The sequence below is a fragment of the Antennarius striatus genome, chromosome 14 (genome assembly GCF_040054535.1).
Source record: "Antennarius striatus isolate MH-2024 chromosome 14, ASM4005453v1, whole genome shotgun sequence".
NCBI classification, from domain to species: Eukaryota; Metazoa; Chordata; class Actinopteri; order Lophiiformes; family Antennariidae; genus Antennarius; species Antennarius striatus.
In genome coordinates this window covers 6,334,662-6,353,575 of record NC_090789.1, presented here as the reverse complement: position 1 = coordinate 6,353,575, position 18,914 = coordinate 6,334,662, and the positions used below count along the sequence as shown (strand labels likewise).

General features: G+C 38.6%; 1 protein-coding gene across 1 annotated transcript in view; it reads right to left on the bottom strand.

Moving 5' to 3' along the window:
- Window positions 1–18,914, bottom strand: part of vps50 (VPS50 EARP/GARPII complex subunit) — a 72,406-nt gene that overhangs the window by 22,629 nt on the left and 30,863 nt on the right. Inside the window, exons 13-22 of the mRNA XM_068333442.1 lie at window positions 18,487–18,619; window positions 14,767–14,840; window positions 14,548–14,642; window positions 13,723–13,821; window positions 12,284–12,374; window positions 10,973–11,158; window positions 8,868–8,986; window positions 7,383–7,489; window positions 5,810–5,931; window positions 1,936–2,016 (exon numbers count right to left, since the gene is read on the bottom strand). Of these exons, the coding sequence (XP_068189543.1) occupies window positions 1,936–2,016; window positions 5,810–5,931; window positions 7,383–7,489; window positions 8,868–8,986; window positions 10,973–11,158; window positions 12,284–12,374; window positions 13,723–13,821; window positions 14,548–14,642; window positions 14,767–14,840; window positions 18,487–18,619 (1,107 nt within the window). The remainder of the gene's footprint in view (window positions 1–1,935; window positions 2,017–5,809; window positions 5,932–7,382; window positions 7,490–8,867; window positions 8,987–10,972; window positions 11,159–12,283; window positions 12,375–13,722; window positions 13,822–14,547; window positions 14,643–14,766; window positions 14,841–18,486; window positions 18,620–18,914) is intronic.

The window sequence follows — 18,914 nt, the reverse complement described above, 5'->3', positions numbered from 1 at the left end:
AATTTTAAGCGAAAGTCATTCCAACCCGTCGACAGATTAAATGTTTTTGTATTTTTGACAAAAGAAATAAGTAGATTGGCAACATTATATTGGTCTTTTTTTTAATGATCTGTTTCATGTAAAGTAGGTCCAGGGCTGGACTGTCATGCAGTCAGATTTCAAATGCAAAACATACTATTTATCAGTTGTAACATTGAACCTTAAGTGCTTGGATCAGTTTTTCATGCAGATAAACCATACATAAACCATCCGTTCCTGAAATATCATTTCAACGACGCTGGTTCCTGGTGTTCTTCAGCAACAGTTTAGAAGGAGGCAAACCAGTTTTACAAGCGGATAATTTCTTCTTCTTTTTTTATTAATGTGTGACAGATTTCTTTTTTCACCCATTATGAGGAGTTGTTCGTTTGGATTTGGCATAGCTTACATGAAAGATAACTAATGAATATTGATTAGGAAATCTATATTGACATCTCAGCATTGACGCTTTAAACTGCTTAATAGGACAGATGCTTTTTGTTAACAAATTATGGTACCAGATGCTTGCCAATTCCACGTTCCCTTTCCAACAACACATTTGATTTCTGTTCAGGATAACTGACCCATTCTCATTAAAGAAAATGCGGTTTTACAAACAAATAAAATCCTCATGCTAATGTGATCTTGGTAGAAAAATGCTGCATTAGCTTTACAACACATTCTACTGGGGTATAGATTAAAAGTGAGAGTGCTGATTGAGGCTCATCCCTGGGTTGTTATGGCATTTATTGTCATTGGATAACTTCATGTAACTGCCAGCTCTTTTCTCTGAAATGTTGCAGAAACAACTTTAATAAAGTAAAATGCCTTTTAATAGTTGCAGCCTGTGGCGTGCACAAGAAATTAGACACAAAATCCCGCCGCTTCTGACAAAATGAGAAATGAAATAATTATTCATTTATTCAGGATCCCATCATGGAAAATGAAAATTTTGTTTTTTCAATTTCTCACAGCTGATTGACTACTGAGAGTCACGACAGAAAATGACATTTGGAAAAAAAAATCTAGATTAATTATATTTTATCACTATTGGCTTATTTTCCAATATGAAAACAAGTTCTCAATTTATATGTGCCTGAAAGCTGAAGAAATATCACTGAGTTTCTAAATCTTCAAAACAAAACACTTATGATTAATAGTGTACACATGAGAAATAAGCAAATCACATTTAAAATGACTACAAGTAAAGAGTAAATCTTCATATTTCAAAGCAGATAAAATGAGCTTTTTGAGCTGTTCTCTCAAACTTCTATCATAATTAAACTCAGGGGATATTTCTCAGTGGGTTTCCTCACTAAACAAGCCAATATATTAGAAGATTCCCACATTTGCCTGAAGGGGAACAAAACTTCAGTAACATTTCAGATTGGGACCAGACTGCGGACTGAGTGTCTTCTTTGAACACAGACCCAAGGGCTGTCAAAAGGAGATAAATGAAAATCTTGTATCATTCTGTAATGGAGGAGACAGAAAGTAGAGAGACAATCTATTGTACAAAAGTAAAGAGAGTACAGACTGCGCCGGGCTAATTGTGACTGTCATATTATAGAGAGGAGATGTGATTGAGACTAATGGAACAACACACACATCAACCTCTGTGTGACCACTTAAAGAGAGAGAGGTGTGTGTAGGTGAGTGACCACTGGCCAGATAATGATGACCCATAATGCATTTAGTGGCGACAGGGGCGATGGTCAGGCTGTATGGAGCGGGTGGGCAAAAAAATACAGAGGCATAAAGAGAAGAGAGGCACATGGGCACAGGAGAGGGAGGCGTGTTGGTGTCAGCGGACGAGACGAGGGATTAGGTAACAAGAGAAGGTGAAGAGAGAGACAACGGAAGAGTGTGAATAAAATAGAAGGTTGGACAGAGAGAGGAGGAGAGAAAGAGACTTACCACGTCAATGAGGCTCTCCTGGATTCGGTTCAATGTGGTCCTCAGTCTGCTGCTGATAAGGCCCAGACCTGATGACTCATACTGTAGAACACACACACGCACACACGCACGCACGCACGCACACACACACGCACACACACACACAAAAACACACACAGTTGAGAGTCCACCACGTACACAATTTTCAAGTGAAAACTTGCATACACGTATGCATCGAAACATCTGTTCTAATCTCAAGTTATCTGAGGCAAAGGACTCTAAACTTCTACTGGTAAACCAAAATACAAATGAGTAGGAGGCATAGGGAAGCAGAGACATAAATAAATAAGACAGACTACAGGAGTAATAGATGAAGGTAGGAGGAGGAAGAGAAGGAGTAGGAGGAGGTGGTGGTGGTGGTGGTGGTGGGGGAAGGAGAGAAAAGGTTGAAGAAGAAGAGGAAAGGGTCAAGGCCCAGCAAACCAAACATCAAACTGCTTCTGATATTGATTCATATGTGTTTGATGTCAGGAGGGCAAATCAACCACACATTAAGGGCTTCAATGAATCAATCACACCACAAGAACTGTTGACTAGTATTTTACATTCACAAGGCTGGAGCAACCTTGTCATCGTATTTCTGGACATCTACTCTTACCAAGCAAGCAGGGCCCACCATCCTGGTAGCACCCAAATCTCTGCCACCACTAGTTGGCAGAGACGGGCTTGGGATAGGCTATTGATGATGATTGGATAGAACAAAGGAAAAACAAACAAACAACTTAAAATTAAAAAAAAAAAGAATAAAAAATAATGTGAATCACTAACACATCTTTATTTGTCTTAATTCATGGTTGCTAACATCACACATGAAAGCTTGCACATTGGACTGAATATGTTAAGCAAAATCTAAATGATCTCTTGAAATCTTTGGTTAACAGTTAATCTTACTCAATGTCATCACTGATACAGACAGCTTAAAATAAAGGAAACAAGTTAACCAGAATAAAAGTAGTTTATGGCTTGACCATACACTGATATTGTTCCCATCCACATTTGAGAAAGAAATTTTGTCCACATAATTTTTACATTGCAAAACATCTCTTCACACAAGAATGCAAAAATGATTCCAGATACTCAGAGAAGCCAGCAGAGTAAACGTTGATCATGTGTGTGCGCGTGTGTGGTGTACTCGGCCCTGAAGAGGCAGAGAGGTCTAATGGAAGATTTCTATGAGTTGCATTTTGAAAAATGCTAAATTAAACATTTTTTTGAGCCCTCAAACTTCAGATACAGTAACACAAAATTGCTGGATCAGCTTTTTAATTACCCACCCTTATCCAAAAAGAGAAAACTAGCACTGAGTCATATCAGAGTGGAAAATCGTAAGGCCAACTTTTACGGTGAAGAACACTATCATGGATTCTAATCTAAATTAGGTCTTCATTATATATTGGAAAAAATTGCATTGCAATATTTTCTTCTCCAGAATATAAACTGTGATATGAATAAATAAGAGTATTTCTATCATCATTTCATTAGATAAATTTAAAATAAAGAGGATTCAGGAGAAAATGGCACAAGACTAGGAACACTAACAAATAAACAAACTGACTCCACAGACGTGACTCATATTTTGGCTGCAGCGCTGCAGATTTACAACATGTCTGATGCTGAAGGTAAAGCAAGTATATCTCACCTTTACGAACCAAACAACACTATTGCACCAAGTTGTAGCATGACATCGCTGACTTTATTTGCCTCACACATCAAACAAAGCAAGTGCTTATGTGATATATTGTGCTGTACTAGTCTTATTTTAGTCTGCATCACGACAATCTGAGAACTATGGAGAGGAGGAAAAACAATGAAACATTTTCTGTTTCTGGTCTTCTCTTTTTACTGTACCTCTTTGTGCCACTCCACATCAAAACATTTTTTCTTTCTTCTTTCTTTTTGGTAGATAACTTGTCTCCTGCTTCACGTCACCATGCTGCCACCCTACATTGTCTTTAACTTTCTTCTTCTCTCCATCCATCTCAGTCTTTCCTCTCTTATCTTCACTTTACTTGAATGAAACATCTAGGTTGCTCCCACTGGACCCGACTTTCCATATTTTTTTTAAAGTAAACAATCCTTTTTCCAAAAACTGTGTATCTGCCTCTGTCAGTCACAGCAGCAGAAGCACCCTGGCTATTGATTTGCATTCATGAATATCACAAGCACATAATGCATGTTAATTCATCTTAAATGTTGACCTGACAATATATAAGAAAATAAATCTTATTCATAAATAATTTTCCATACAAATAATGTGGCTTACGGTGCTTTAGAACAAATAATAATTACAAATATAAAAAATAAATTGCACAAAAACACAGAAGACAGTAATTGACTAAATAAAAGAAAAATGACATAATTAAGGGTGTTTTTTCATTTTAATATTAATGTCATCCATTAATCTTCATGCATAGACATCAAATATCTCCATCTTGATTCCAGCGGTGTAAAGGGAGCACAGCCTGGGTCAAAACACCAGCATATGTGCTTGGCAATTTCCATAAGCTTTTTAAAGATTCAAAGGGACATTAGCAATTCCCTATAGGTGCCTCTTTGAGGCTATTCATGAATGGGTTGGGCTGACAAAATTACACTTAATGAAGAAGAGTGAGAAAAATAGGGAAAGAGAGAATTTAAGAGTGAAGCAGACAGATAAAACATGTCAGCAAAGAGAGGCAAAGGCAGAGGGGTCGGAAAACAGGAGATTCTATACAAAAAAAAGAAAACATCTAAAATGAAAGACATTGCGACACTCAAAAGATGAGTGACAAAGGATGAGGATGAACAGTTTTGACACCAAAATATACAGTATGTGCAGTATGGAAAGAAGGAACTGAGTTTAAGAGAAGGCAGACAATGACACAAGGCAATAAGACAGAAACATTCATACTGCAGTGAGATACACAAGAAAATCTTGACTTGTTGTCAACAAAATCAAACATGACAATGATGCATACATAACAGCTGCCCCCACAGAGCGTTCCGACCTCTATCTCTCCCACCTCAGTGGGACAGAAGTCACTTTGTAGCCTTCATTACCACTTCCCAGAGGGTGAAGCTGACATAAATGATGCTTTCCTTCAGTTTGAGGTGAGGTTTAAATGACATAACGTCTTCAGATGGTGGGGGAGACAGAGGTTGCAGACTGTAACTGCTATTGTGCATCACACAGGGACAAACTGTATTTCTTTTCCTCTTCTTAGCATCTTAGACAAGGGCACTGAGAAATAACCTAATTTAAAAATCTCTTTTGGATTTTCATGTTTGTGGACAGCATACACAACCTTCCAATTTCAAGGTAATAAGCATGCTTTATTTATTTTTTATTGTTTTTGGTTTTTTTACGGTGTGGCAGGAGTGAAACAAGGTTATTCTCAACGGTCATTTGACACATTCAGACACATTGTGGTTAACTTAAACGGACACAGAGGTTGCTTTCACACCTGACTAATCGGGTGCTACCTGCCCCCTAACAATCTGTTTATTTGAATTTTTGTGCCACAGCAGTCAACCTCTGATACAGGATGATACACTACCAACCGTGGAGCGCTTTATTGTATGAAAAAAACATTTTACTGAAGTAAAAATGTGATTTTGGCATAATTAAATACCCTGGATTTCTATAAAACAATCTACTCATTGTGGAAGACCTTCAAAAAGCACTCTCACAGTTGATCTGTTTATATCAATGATCATTTATATATCTGTTCATATCACTTAGTTATCAAGTGTACGTCTTTATGGACATTTCCTGTAATTAATAGGTAAAAGCAACAATACTACAGTAAGTATAAATAAATATACAATAAAAGAGCAATATGAACAAATACTGTACCATGTCATTCCGTCCAAAGAAGGTGTAGACAGCATACAGGTAATAGTCAAAGAGCTGTGACACACAGTGGATGACATCAAAAGCGATTGGCTTCAGAATGTTCATCATCTGCATGTACTTCCCTGCATTTAGATGTCAGAAATTAAACAGTGAACTTGAAGTTTACATCACGTTTCAGGTTAATTTTTTTTTTTTAATTGGTGCAATGAATAAAATGCTTTTCTCCTTTATTGCTTCCAGAAGCTTAAGGGGTTAAATGTCAGTAAGTTCATCATAGGCAAACTAGAAAGGAAAGAACTCTAGCAGGATCACATTGCATTTGCATACACTTGAGGAAAAGAATTTAATTTGGCAGAAGGGTAATAAAAGCAATAAGACCTGAGTTACAGGTGTGTAACAAGATTACCATAGACTCAAAACCGATGAATGGAGGAAGGGGGTGGAAGAATTCACTCAATCTAGTTGGCTTTGCCTCTGAGACAGCGCTGCTTCTCTTATTCTTATTTTTTATACCCCTTTTCTCTAAATGTCTGCACTAAGGAAGAAAGTTCAGTCTATCCAAAAGCTGCAGAGACTGAATTAGAAGAGATTGTGTGGAATCAAACTTTGGCTTTTCACTCAGTTTGGTAATGCAGCTCTGAATCAATATAACTAAATGTGTGAAAAACAAGAGAGAGCAGTGATCCTAGGGAACAAGTGTGAACAGGAGAGGAATATAGATAGATAGATAACTTTAATGATGCCAAACTGGGAAATATAAACATCCGTCTATTTGACTGTCATCGTCTTGTCTGCAGCCACTTTTCCACCTTACGGGTTACACTGGAGCCCATCTCAGCTGGCCTTGGGTGTGAGGCGTGGTACACTCTGGATGTCTTGCCAGCACATAGTGGGGCCATAAATAGACAAACAACCGCACACGCTCACACTCACACCTATGAACAATTTGGAGTGCTCAATTCACCTAAGCCGCATGTTTTTGGAGGTGGGAGGAAGACGGAGAATCTACCGACAAGGGGAGAACACACAAACTCCACACAGCATGGGATTGATCCCGGAACCTTCTTGTTGTGAGGTAACAGTGCTACCCACTGCGCCATTGTGTCGCCCGGGATATAATCAGTGGAATAAGATTTCCTCTACTGTTGGAAATGCTAACAATAGTGGTAGACGATCCCTATAAGCCTGACTTATTAAAGAAAAACCATACAGCAGAAAATCTATTTAGCCAAGCAATATTCACGGGAAAAGTAAGTGAGGAACATGAACATGGCTGTGAAGCCAAAGAAGAGGCTTCACAGTCATGTTGGAGTGAGTTGTACCAAAACTTTTGGAACCAAAAGGTCAGAGCTCAGGGAGAAGGCTAACCATTATTAGTGCAGCTCAGTCACACAGACGGAAGCAGACACTTGGGAGTACAGATTGTGATACGCTGTGGGTTTCATCTGTGAATAAATGGAAATCTCAACAGGCTGCGAAGAACACTCACTGTGGCTGAGTCCAGGTTGAGTGTGGACAAGGAGAGGTAAGCGGTAGTAGAGTGTGCGTGTATGTATGTGTGTGTGTGACTTACCAACAAGTCGGATGACGTTGAGGGTGGTGTTGGTGAGGATTAGCATGTTGATCTTGTTCAAGTTGTAGTCTGACTTTTTCTTGCTTCTTATGGTCTCCCTGGACACACTAATGAGTGAAGTGAAGGGAGGTGGAGAAAAAGAGGGGTAGGGTCATGATAAAAGTAGAGACTCGGTTATATATATTAACTACACTAATCCTCAGGAATGACCGACCAGGTTCAAAACCTTGATACGGGTCAGAGGCTTGTAATTGATCCATCAGAACCCATTACACAAGGCAGGAGCCGCAGAAGGACGTCTTTAGTAAAGCATGTGAACTGGTGGGTCCTGGGGCACCAGACCTCTAATCATCAAGCCATATTACTCTGCAATCATTACATGGGCTTCTAATTTCTGGATGTGACCAGGCGATTCGTTCAATAATTAACTATTACCTATTCCATCTTATGAGAATGGGAAATGTTCATTTTGGTGATTACAGGCTCGTTTCAGGTTAATGCACATAGGGAGCATAAAATCAAAAGTGTTGACAGAACAAAAACATCAGCCATGTTAGACCTGTGAAATAAAGAGACTGAACAATGTGCACAAATATCACAGTAACATTCATAAATTCTAGGACTATACTTGATTAAAAGAAAAGATCTTTGTGACAGTGTGTCTGTAATGAGGGGCTATTGAATAAATAATAAACTTGCATGTCTTATTTCTTGTGCAAACCAGGTGTAAAATCTGGAGCCAGCTCTCAGATATGCACCAACACATGAATGAACACATTCACAGGCTCTTAAATAATTCAGTCTAGTCACTTTATTAACAAAAACAACGAACTGAACAAGGGAGATTATAAAACTCAGAACACCATCAAGCGGCATCGAAAACACCCCGATGTATACAGTATATCTGTTGCACTCCTGTCGGAGAAGATGTCATAAATAATAGCAGCAATAAAATGCTAATGTAATTTTTTTGCATTAACTAAAGACATCCCTGTAATCAATAAAATACAAAACTTTCCAAAAACTCCTCTTAAATTTCTCTTTCTTTTACAAAACAGATTGCAGAGGAGGGTATGATAACCTCCACCTTTATTCAACAGTGAATCATCAGCAGTCAATCACATGAGAAGCGACGGGTAGAAAGATTTCTTTCAAAGACACACAAAACACTTCACACAAGATTTCTGCCCACTTAGCAGGAAGACATAAACTACACTTACCATTAAATGTTTTTTTTTTAAAAGGGTGCAAGTATAAAGTGGCATAAGACAAGACTTTTGATCCTTTAAGAACCTGTTTAAAAAGATCCAAGATCCAAGAATGTATTATTTTATTCTGTCTGTCATTTTCTTAACTTAGTTTTTTGTGTCTTTTAATTCTCACCTACATTTATAAACATGACATACCTAAGAGTGGACATAATGAACATGTTGACACACCACATAGCCTCCTAAGTGGTTTGAACTGATTCTTCTTGGAACTGACCTCTTGAGGGGGGCATCGCCTGTCTGCTCATCAACGTAGTCCTGCTTGAGTTCCTCAGGGACGTCGCTGTCACTGTCATAATCTTGATAAACACTCTTCTCCAGCTCATCTGACTCGTACTTTAGAAAATGGTAAGAGAAAGGTCGGTCAGAAGTCTTTAAAGATAATATCCAAGGATGCACGTAAACAGCTGTGGAAGATGCAGAGGGCGTATTGAGTCATTGTTTTTGATTGGATAGCACATTTTAATGAAAGGGTCAGGGTTATGTCTTCGTAAGAAATAAAAATTGGGTTAACCCTTTAAAAAATAAATTGTCTATGAAATTGTAGATTTTTTAAAAATCTTCTTAGCTGTCTCTACAAGGAAAAGCCAGTTGAGGCTTCCTTGAAGACACTACTATTTCTGTTCTTAACGGCAAGGTCAGGAAACACAGCACCCATATAGAAACAGATAAATGCTTCAGAGCAAACCAAGAATCTGCCCCGGGAAGCCTAATATACTACATAATATAATATTACGTTTCATGTTGAGCCCAAGAGGAAATCTAACAGCATAAAAAAGCTGATGGGTCAAGGTAGCTGTCTAATCTCTATGGTCCATCATGAAGAAAAATACAAAGGAAGTGACTCATTTTGAACTTGTCAGAAGGAAAGCTGGGGTATAACATCCACAGTATTCTGCATTCAATGGCTTACTGCATCAACGCCATGGCTATCAGGATGAATCCCACTGAAGCCCAGAGAGATAACATTTGCTGGGTTCTATCCATCATGTCATGTGAAAACACTTCAATTTGCTATCGCAGTTGAGAAGCAGCATTTGTGATATCTATATAGCAGCAACCATAAACCCAAGACCATAAAGATGGAGTTCTTTCCACATCAGTGCCAAGTAGAAGCAATTCCTGTTTAATTAAAAGAAAATAACAATTTACCACACTAGCAAGGCAATACTAATGTGTTTGCCTGCAGACTGGCATAAATGCTAATAATATCCTATTAATTCATTTGCTAGAGATGTGAAATATGCTAGAAATGTGCGTAGTTCTGCTATCTATGCCATTTATGCACAAGATACTACAGTTTGAGGCTAATGGATCTAATGTTCAAATCACTAAATGACTGATATGTTGCATTGTTCTATACAGCTCCACTCATAATTTTCCATGCCATTACACCTACCCACAGGTTTCATTTACTATTTAACAGCTTAAATTACATGTCAGAAAATGCATAAGGCTTCCAATAATCATGCCAGGTTTTGCTGCAAACCATGTCATAACACACATTTGTTGATGTCCCTATTGATTAACTTGTCTCATTACAAACTGATATTTATGGAGAGGTACACCACCAGGTAACCTTGTTAAGTAGACATACTAATGTATGTGGGTGTTCCAAACCAGTGATAATGAACCACTTGACTGTATCAAGCACACACAAAAGGCAAGAAAAATGTATTATATACATTAATAGACCAGTGTTTCTCAACATTTTTCAGTCAGAGTAAAAAAATCTATATGTTGTACATTCTTGATGCAAAAAAGTGATTTAATCTGTCATGGAGAATTTTTAGATGCTGTGATTTAAGATATGGTCAGAGAGCGTGCTGAGGTTTGAATGTTCACCACACAAAGGGGAAAAAAACACACTAGAGTATGAGATTGGATCTGAAGCCATGCTATTTATTCAAGGAGTTGCAAAGATATCCTTCTTTGCCTTGTATTTTAACACTGACTTTATTGAGAGGCGTGTGAGACAAATTTTGATGATGTAAAAGCCTGGGAACAATTTCCATTTCCATAATAATTTGAATTTTGTATGAGTCAAGTCACGATTTGCATTTCCCTGAAAAGTTTTCTTGTGAACTTTAATTAATTCTCCAATGTCAGCAAGTTCTGATTTTTTTTTTTCAAAACAAATCCCTGATGAAGCCAGATGGCACCAAAGCTGAGAAAGTCAGTGACAGAAAACAACAAAGGAGCCCAACATAAATGGCTTTAAAATAGCCTGTTTTCTTTTCTTTTTTGACAAGAAAACACACAGATCTATTTAGTAGCCATCAGTCTGAAGCATGTTTGCATTTGCCTTTCTTTGGTACTCACGCCGTTAGATGCAAGCACATCTTCTGTCTCTTCTTCTTTGTGCTCAGTGTGCATTTCAAATGGGTTTCCTTGCTGAAGGTACTGCTGGAACAATGACAGCTCCTCCTGAGCAGGGCTGGTTGAGGACGCTGCTTGTCTGCTTGGGGAAATGGACGGAGAACGACACTGGCCCATGAATTTAAACTCCTGCATTGGAGAAGATGCCACAAATACAAATAAGAAGAATGCACATTACATGAATGCCATTATTTTAAATTAACTGATGATGTATATAGAAAAAGACTCTGAGGTTTAGACACTGAGTAATCGGGGTAATTGATAATGTTATCTTAAAACTGAAACTGAGATCAATTAGAAAAGATGTGATGATTTGAAAAATTAAGCACAGCATCCTGAAGGTAAGACTCAACGGAAAAAATCTGGGAATGATTGGAGCAACTCAAAACCAAATCATCTAAAATAATTTCATCATCAAGTTCAAATTAAAACATTTAGTGTCACTCCTGTGACATTATCATGGGTTTTTGTTTTAAAGAAGGCCATGTTTTTTCTGAAAATGACGGGAAGGGGGGAAAACAATTAGGTTCTTATCTAACAGAACATGAATTCTGAAATTTATGATCATTTCTCATAACACTAGCTGTCTCATAAAATTCTACAGTTGTGATACTAATAATCCTTTTCTCAGCTGGATGCCTGTAACAAACAAGCGTTCAAAAACCAGCTTTCATCTTTTATTAGTGTCAGACAGACTTTCATTCACATCCTCTGTCATCATCCGCAAATGTAGACACCCAAAACACTCTTTGACTTGCGTGTTGGAAAATGTGCCTACGCAAGGATGGAAAAACAAAATGCATGAAAATTAAAAATCAGACTCCATTTATCTTGCTGACATATCTTGCATTAAATTTATCACTTCTGCCTCGAGGTAAGTTTGCTCAAAGTCCAGGGTCTTTGTGACAGTTAAATTACACATCCAAGAAATCCCTTCACTGAATGGGTCATACATGATCCAAATCACATACTGTAATTAGGCATCATTTCAGCCGCTGCTCATGAGTGTGGGATTTAGATCTAACATAAGTTTCCATGACACAGGTCACATGGGGCAGGAGCTGGGTTCTTTGTGTTATATAATGTGTGAACTTTTCCTCCTCTGATGCACATGCTTACACACTCACACACACACCCTTAATATTAGGATCCCCTTCCTTTATTAACCTTCTGCATATTTCACTGTAGTGGGGACATGAAATAAGTAAATGCTTCCATGATTCACTCTCTCACTGTAGAGATATTTCTACTCACATGGAGCTGGGCAATGTTGAAGTTAGACTTGACTGGGCACAGTTCCCATGTTTCATTCTCCAGAAACATCCTCAGCTCTTCCAATCTTGCCCTGTGGGATTCAGAAGAAATAAATGGAGATCAAACAAAAAAAAAAACAAGCGGAAAAACTAAAAGGAAGACGGTAACCTCTGTCCAAAAATGAACCTGTGCCATTTTGTACATTCCAGCAGCTTCTGTGCTTTGACAGTCCTGATAAAAGTGCCGCAAAGGTCACAGTTAAAAGGCATAGGTGTGTGCAATGTGAGTGTCTGTACTGATGACACCCAGAAATTCACCTGCTAGGTCAATATTGGGTCTCCTTGTGGAAAATGTTTGAGCAATTCTGACTTGAAAACTGCAATACTTATTATGTGCCTTAAAGGTGTTTAAAGTATGTGAAATGAAAACGTAGCCGGAGAAATATATAAAGATTGTGCATTTAACGTTTGATTCTACTGCTGCACATGATGATCATTCAACAAATTCATTTTGTGTCATTTCCCTACAGTCATATTCACCCTGTGGAACACACTGAGCATTAAACTTGGAAACATTTCAATCACTTAGTCCAAATGACCACCAATGGCACAGATAATTATCATGTCTGTGCCCTGACAGTGTCATTCTGTCCTGAGCACCCGCAGGCCAACAATACACTCACCCTGATGACTGAGTGAATTACATTAAGCAGCTGACAGGCAAAATTCACTGATGCATAATCTCGTTGGGAATGACACCCGGGTGGAAAATGAATGAAGCCTAATGTAAAGATGATGCACACAAGAAGCTCCAAGGCAGAGTGCAGATATTTGAATTTGCGAGCATATCGACAGAGAAGGGGGAATAATGTGCTTTCATTATGCTGTCTGGCCTCCACCCACTCTTTCTCTCTCTCTTAGTCTGTCATATCTTACCCTCTTTTTTCAGTTCTGATTATAGTCTCACAATGAGATCAGCTCCATCTTATTGCCTTTAGCCTAAAGATGTATTGTGTTGTGCCTCTGTTTTCCCTTACTCTGACAGTGTGTCACAGGAATAAGGCTTATCAGGATTTTGATAACTAAGTATACTGTCAATGATTCCTTGACAGGCAATCCCAAACTGATGAATGCAAATTGCCAGTAATGATGTATCTGCGTGAAAGAATACATATTCATACAGTTGGCAGCAGTTTATGCAATCAAAAAGTACATCTGCTTAACACTCAACTTAGGTAGAAGCAGAAGTATAAGAGGTAACCCTCTTCTACGCTGAGAGGGTTACCCTGGTAAAAGAGCAGGATCAAGATGTTTCCCCAAATCAATGACAGCCTAATGTCCAAAAATCAATGCGTCAAACAAAGTGTTCAGCAGCAAGCAAAATGAATGAACAGAAATAAAATCTGTCCTGGCAATTATCCAGAAATGGGAACATCTTACCTATGATAGTTTTTGAAGTAGTTGACACTCTGGCGTTTGATAGACTCCTGCAGAACCTCTGATTTACTGCTACAGAACTCCTCACCCACCTGCATCAACCTGGAAAGAGTATTTAAAGATAAGAGATAAGTGGATATTTTAACTGATGTTGATTTTGCACAAAACAGCCTTAACACCTTAACATCTTAATAAACTGGCTGCTCTTGTTACTCTATAATTCAATTATGAAAAATATCTATATTAATATATCAGAAAAAGCTCTAAACGCTTTAGGGGATGCTGTTGTGTATTTGATTGACATACAGCAACAGGGCTCCACACATACTTACTCTGCTAGTTTATGAGTCAAGAAAAGACTGCTACTGTTATAGTGTTAAGAAAAAGGGACAGCACAAGCCTGATCTTAAAGTAATTTATCATTGTAAAATGAACCATGCTGACATTTTTATTATTATCTGAGTTGGCAAACAATTTATTCATGAAATGACAAGATTATCTCATCTGCAGGACCTCAAACTTAGAAACCTGCTTCCACTCCCAACCTTGTTTCTTCCGAACCACATATTAAATGATCATTATCTCATTACTGTAATCAGAGTCAAAATAAATGATGTAGTTTTTAAATGGATTTGAAAATACTGGAAGGATAATTGTTTAATGACAACTTTTTTACTAAGTGAATGCAACACCACCACCACCCCTAAAAAAACATGAATAAGGCATGAAGTGACTTTAAAAAAAGGCCAATTTGCAGCGACATCAAGTATCATAAGGACCAGCTAAAGTTGAAAAGGATGACATTGTACCCTTGGATCACTAGCCTACCTGCTGATGATATCCAGTACCACTATGAAATCATCATATTTGAAGTTGGACATGTCTGTCCCAAGGATGTAGGCCTTCACTTTCAACTGGACGTCCTGAAGAGAGCAAGGAGTGAAGAGCTTACTCATGGGAAAATAATTTATAGTAAATAAAACATAAAAAGTAAATGTAGGGCGGGGGGGGGGGTAAAAAAGGAGTAAATGACAAGCAAAGAGAGACCTGCCAGATCCGTGTCAGTCCATGCTCCAGTTTCTTCTTCACATAACTGCGGTCCACGACAGACTCATCGGAATCTGGGGGGGGGTGTCCAAACACAATCTTCACAATGACTCATTTCTTACACTGGATGTTTGTTAGTAGCAATACCCTCTCTTGTCTGAAAATTGCTTCAGTTACATTTTATAATTGCTAAATTGGGAAATGGGGCAAAATTAAAAATACAAAATTTACTTATGCACTGCATTACATGTTAAATAAACTTGTGGGGTATTTTTTTATACACATACACACATACAATATACATGAGACAAAATTATGATGAACTAGATCAGTAAAACACAAATTGCAAAATTATACAGGGAAAGATCAGTAAGGCAAAGGTTATTTCACATAGCATGCTCCTCTGGTTATTTTATATAAACATTAATGAGATGCCAAAGGCCGATGTTCACCCTGACTGCTAAGAATGGATGGTTTTCTTTATCATGGCTGAGCAGACAGCCTCCATACGTCTCAATATTAGCCCATAAGGTTCATACCCATGACCATGGAACATACACACAAAGTGGCCACGGTTATTTGCTCACACATGGAAGGAGCTATGTGCCTGACAGGACTCAGTGCTGATCAAACCAGGCAGGATGTGTGTCACAGCAGCAAATCTGTCAGGGAGTGTATGTGACCTTGGCCTGTATTGCATCCTGAAGCAACATTTTTTCTTTCCTCACCTGGTAGCATTAATTTCTAAAACATTACACAGGCCAGCTCAACTCATCAAGCGGCCGCAAGCTTAAAATCAATGGGATGCACTGTTTCTGTAAAGGTGAGATAGAAATAGCAATGGAAATACAGATAAGAAGGATTTCAATTCAGTCAAACCGTAGGACACCGAAGACCCCTGTGTGAGTTGAAGGTCATAATAAAACACTCATCCACTAAAAGACAAAGCTGATGCAGTGTCATTGTAATCTCCTACCCAGCCACACACACACTTGGATATGGAGAAAGGTGAGAGGCAGAACAATCTCAGGGTCAGGAACACCTCTAAAGGGAGGACACAGGTGACAGACAATCAAATAGTGAGATGATAGATGGATCTCATGAAAGGGGAAACAGCCTGTGCGTGTCCTTTTCCTTGCATGGAGGATAGCATCTAATGAAGGATCTTGAGAACATCACTTGTCACCAGTCACCCCCTGTGTTCTCATCCATCCCTCTAATGAATTGTGTACATTAACAAAATGGAAATGAGCTATCTTTCACATTGATCAGAAAAATCAAAATAATCTCAAGTAACCTGATGCCAAACCATAAAATATTAAATGCTTTGACAACAGAGCTTTCCATTGATGTGGTTTTCACATTTGGTTGACTGAATGTAGGATAGAGACAATGACACTAGAAAGGCTTCTTGTGTTGAAAGATTTTGGCTTTAACAGACTTCATATTCAGTCATCTTCCTGTTCTTCATCAACTATGACCTCAGTGCACCAACACAGAGTTTCCAATAGAAGGTCAGTTTTCTTCAAACCATTACTGTCTCATATCACAAAGACAACATGAAATTTGCCATTACATTTCTAAAATAATCAAACGCTTAGTGGGTTTGTACTGTACTATAACCATATCAGAGGCCCCGGGTTAACGGTGAAGTGCCTGCGAGCTTGAAGCCTGTAGCTCCTGTGAACTGGACGAGTCCAGGTAGTCCAGGCATGCAATCCAGAGAGATACTACTAGTGTTCACAGTGAAAATACAGGGGGAGTCTTACTACCAAGGTTCCAACTACTGGAACACATGGGGGGGACTAGAAACTATTGCAATGCTGATGCTCAACTTCACCTCTCAATCATCACCTCCAACACACAAGGTGTGTGTCTGAGCTGTAGAAACCCTGAGTGTGCATCTATTTTCTTCTTGTCATTATTATTTTTGCTGTGTAGGGGACATGTCTGTGTCAGCATTTGGCTAATGGACGCAGCGTCCCGGCCAATAATGGAGTGAAGGGTATGAGGTGGCACTTTATGTTTGGGTGACCAGGTCACATTGCTCTCTGAATCTCTCTGCTCTAGTGTGTTTTGGTCATATATGTATACTGTATATATGTAGGCACCTGTGTTTGTTTTTGGCGTGCCTTTCACCTGACTTTATACAAAATCCAATAATGTGGCATCTCCCTTCAAGGCTTTGTCAATGTATGGACTTGTTTATTTGAGCTCTATTTGTACTGCTGTTAAACAGTCGGAAAATAACATTTTATTTCTCTGAAGCATGTTTTGTTGGCATTGATGCAGCTTCTTTTGATTTAATGTCCACTTCACTACTTTTGTCTCACGCCAGGAAGAAGGGGCCAAAATCATATCTTACTTCTTCTACAAAAAGGGAAATATTTTGAGGATCCACTCACATGAATTATAACTGCTCCAAAATGTATTGGCTTTCCCTTGGTCTGTGTTATGTCCTTCTTCTAAGCTTCAAGAAAATCTGGATCTCCTTGGATGAGGTAATAGAAACCTGATATGACAGACCTGTTTGTCTCACCATGGACATAGAGCTCTCTCAAAGTCACACATGACACATTTCCATAAGGAAAAAAAATAGCATAATTTATGGTTCACATGTGCATATAGTTATCCTTGAAAGCACATGACTGGGTCATATTAATTTCACAATTCAAATTGAACAGTGTTTACATATAATTTGTTTTCATGCAATTAGGACAGTCTGTCAAACTGATATCAATTTGATAGTGCTACACAAGCTACAGTATTTGCAGAAAGGAGAGGTTTCAACAGCAACAGTCAAATGAAAATTGATTATTCCAATACTAATGCAATGACCTCTACACTGGAAGGGGAATTGGTAAGTACTAAACACTGTGTAATGGTACGTGGGCACACATTCAGTCCTGTTATTTCTTCACATTCATAGAGATTCAATCATTTATTTCTGTGAACTGTAACACTGATAAACTTATTGAGTGTTGAAATGAAAGAGCCACTAAAGAGTGAAGCCGTCAAAAAGTGAAAAAAGCTGACCCCATTCTTAGTAAGTCTTTGTGAATTGAATCTGTGTCTTATATTTTTGAGCTTACAATTTTGTGCTTCGATTTTGTGCTCTTTGAGGTGGCAGTGGCTCAGCAGTAGAGCAAATGTCTCAAAGACAGATCGCCCCTGCCATCGGCGGATCGAATCCCGCTCCCGCCATGATGTCACCAGGAATGAGAGCTGACGGTGGGAGGTGTCAGCTCACCTCCCAGCCACTGTCCCCCCTACAAGCTGCTCAATTGGGGCGCGTTCCAGAAGGCGCTGCCCGTCACTCTGCCTCCTAATGTGTGTAGTTTGATGTGTATGTATTAATTGCATTCTTACAGGCCCCCTTGTGTGCTGTGTTCAGGGGGCCTGTTAAATACTAACCTGAGTGACCATGTAATTTCCCCTTGCGGGATCAATAAAGTATACTTCTTCTTCTTAAAAAGTAAATTTAAGTTAATAAACAAATAACTTATAGAATTCATCTGTTTGAGGTACCATCTATTACCATGAGTAACAAAAGGTATGAATGTAATGAGTTCCCCTGAGGCTGTTTTATATCATATACAGTATATTTCAGCATGATTATGTGAATCTACAGTGAACTGTGAGTAACTATTGCTGCTATTTTTTAAGTTGAAATGTAAAAACCTGAAATGCTAACAGGGTCACATAAATACTGTCTCATACCTGAAGTGGGTGAAGCCTCCTTTTTGTCATGTTCCTCATGCCACTGCATGGTACGATGGTAGCTCAGCATCACCTCCCATAAAGCCTTACAAAGGTCTGTAAGGCAGGGAATGTAGCTGTCCGGAGTGATATGCTGCCAGGGGAGAAGTGATGGAAACAAGTTCAGTGAATCTCTTTTCATGAATTGTCATTTGTTCAAATTTAAACTACTTGCTTAGATATCAGTTACAGGTAGTCCTCAAGATATGAACATTCGTAGAACGACATATAGCAACTCAAAACAACAAAATCCGAGGTAACCTATATTGTATTTCCTTAATGTGCTGCTTTTATGTCCTGTGATTGTTCCTAATACATCTTAGGGAATAGTACTTTCGTATTTAGAGTAGCAGTGGCACTTAAATGGCCTGGGACGACGATTATAGTTT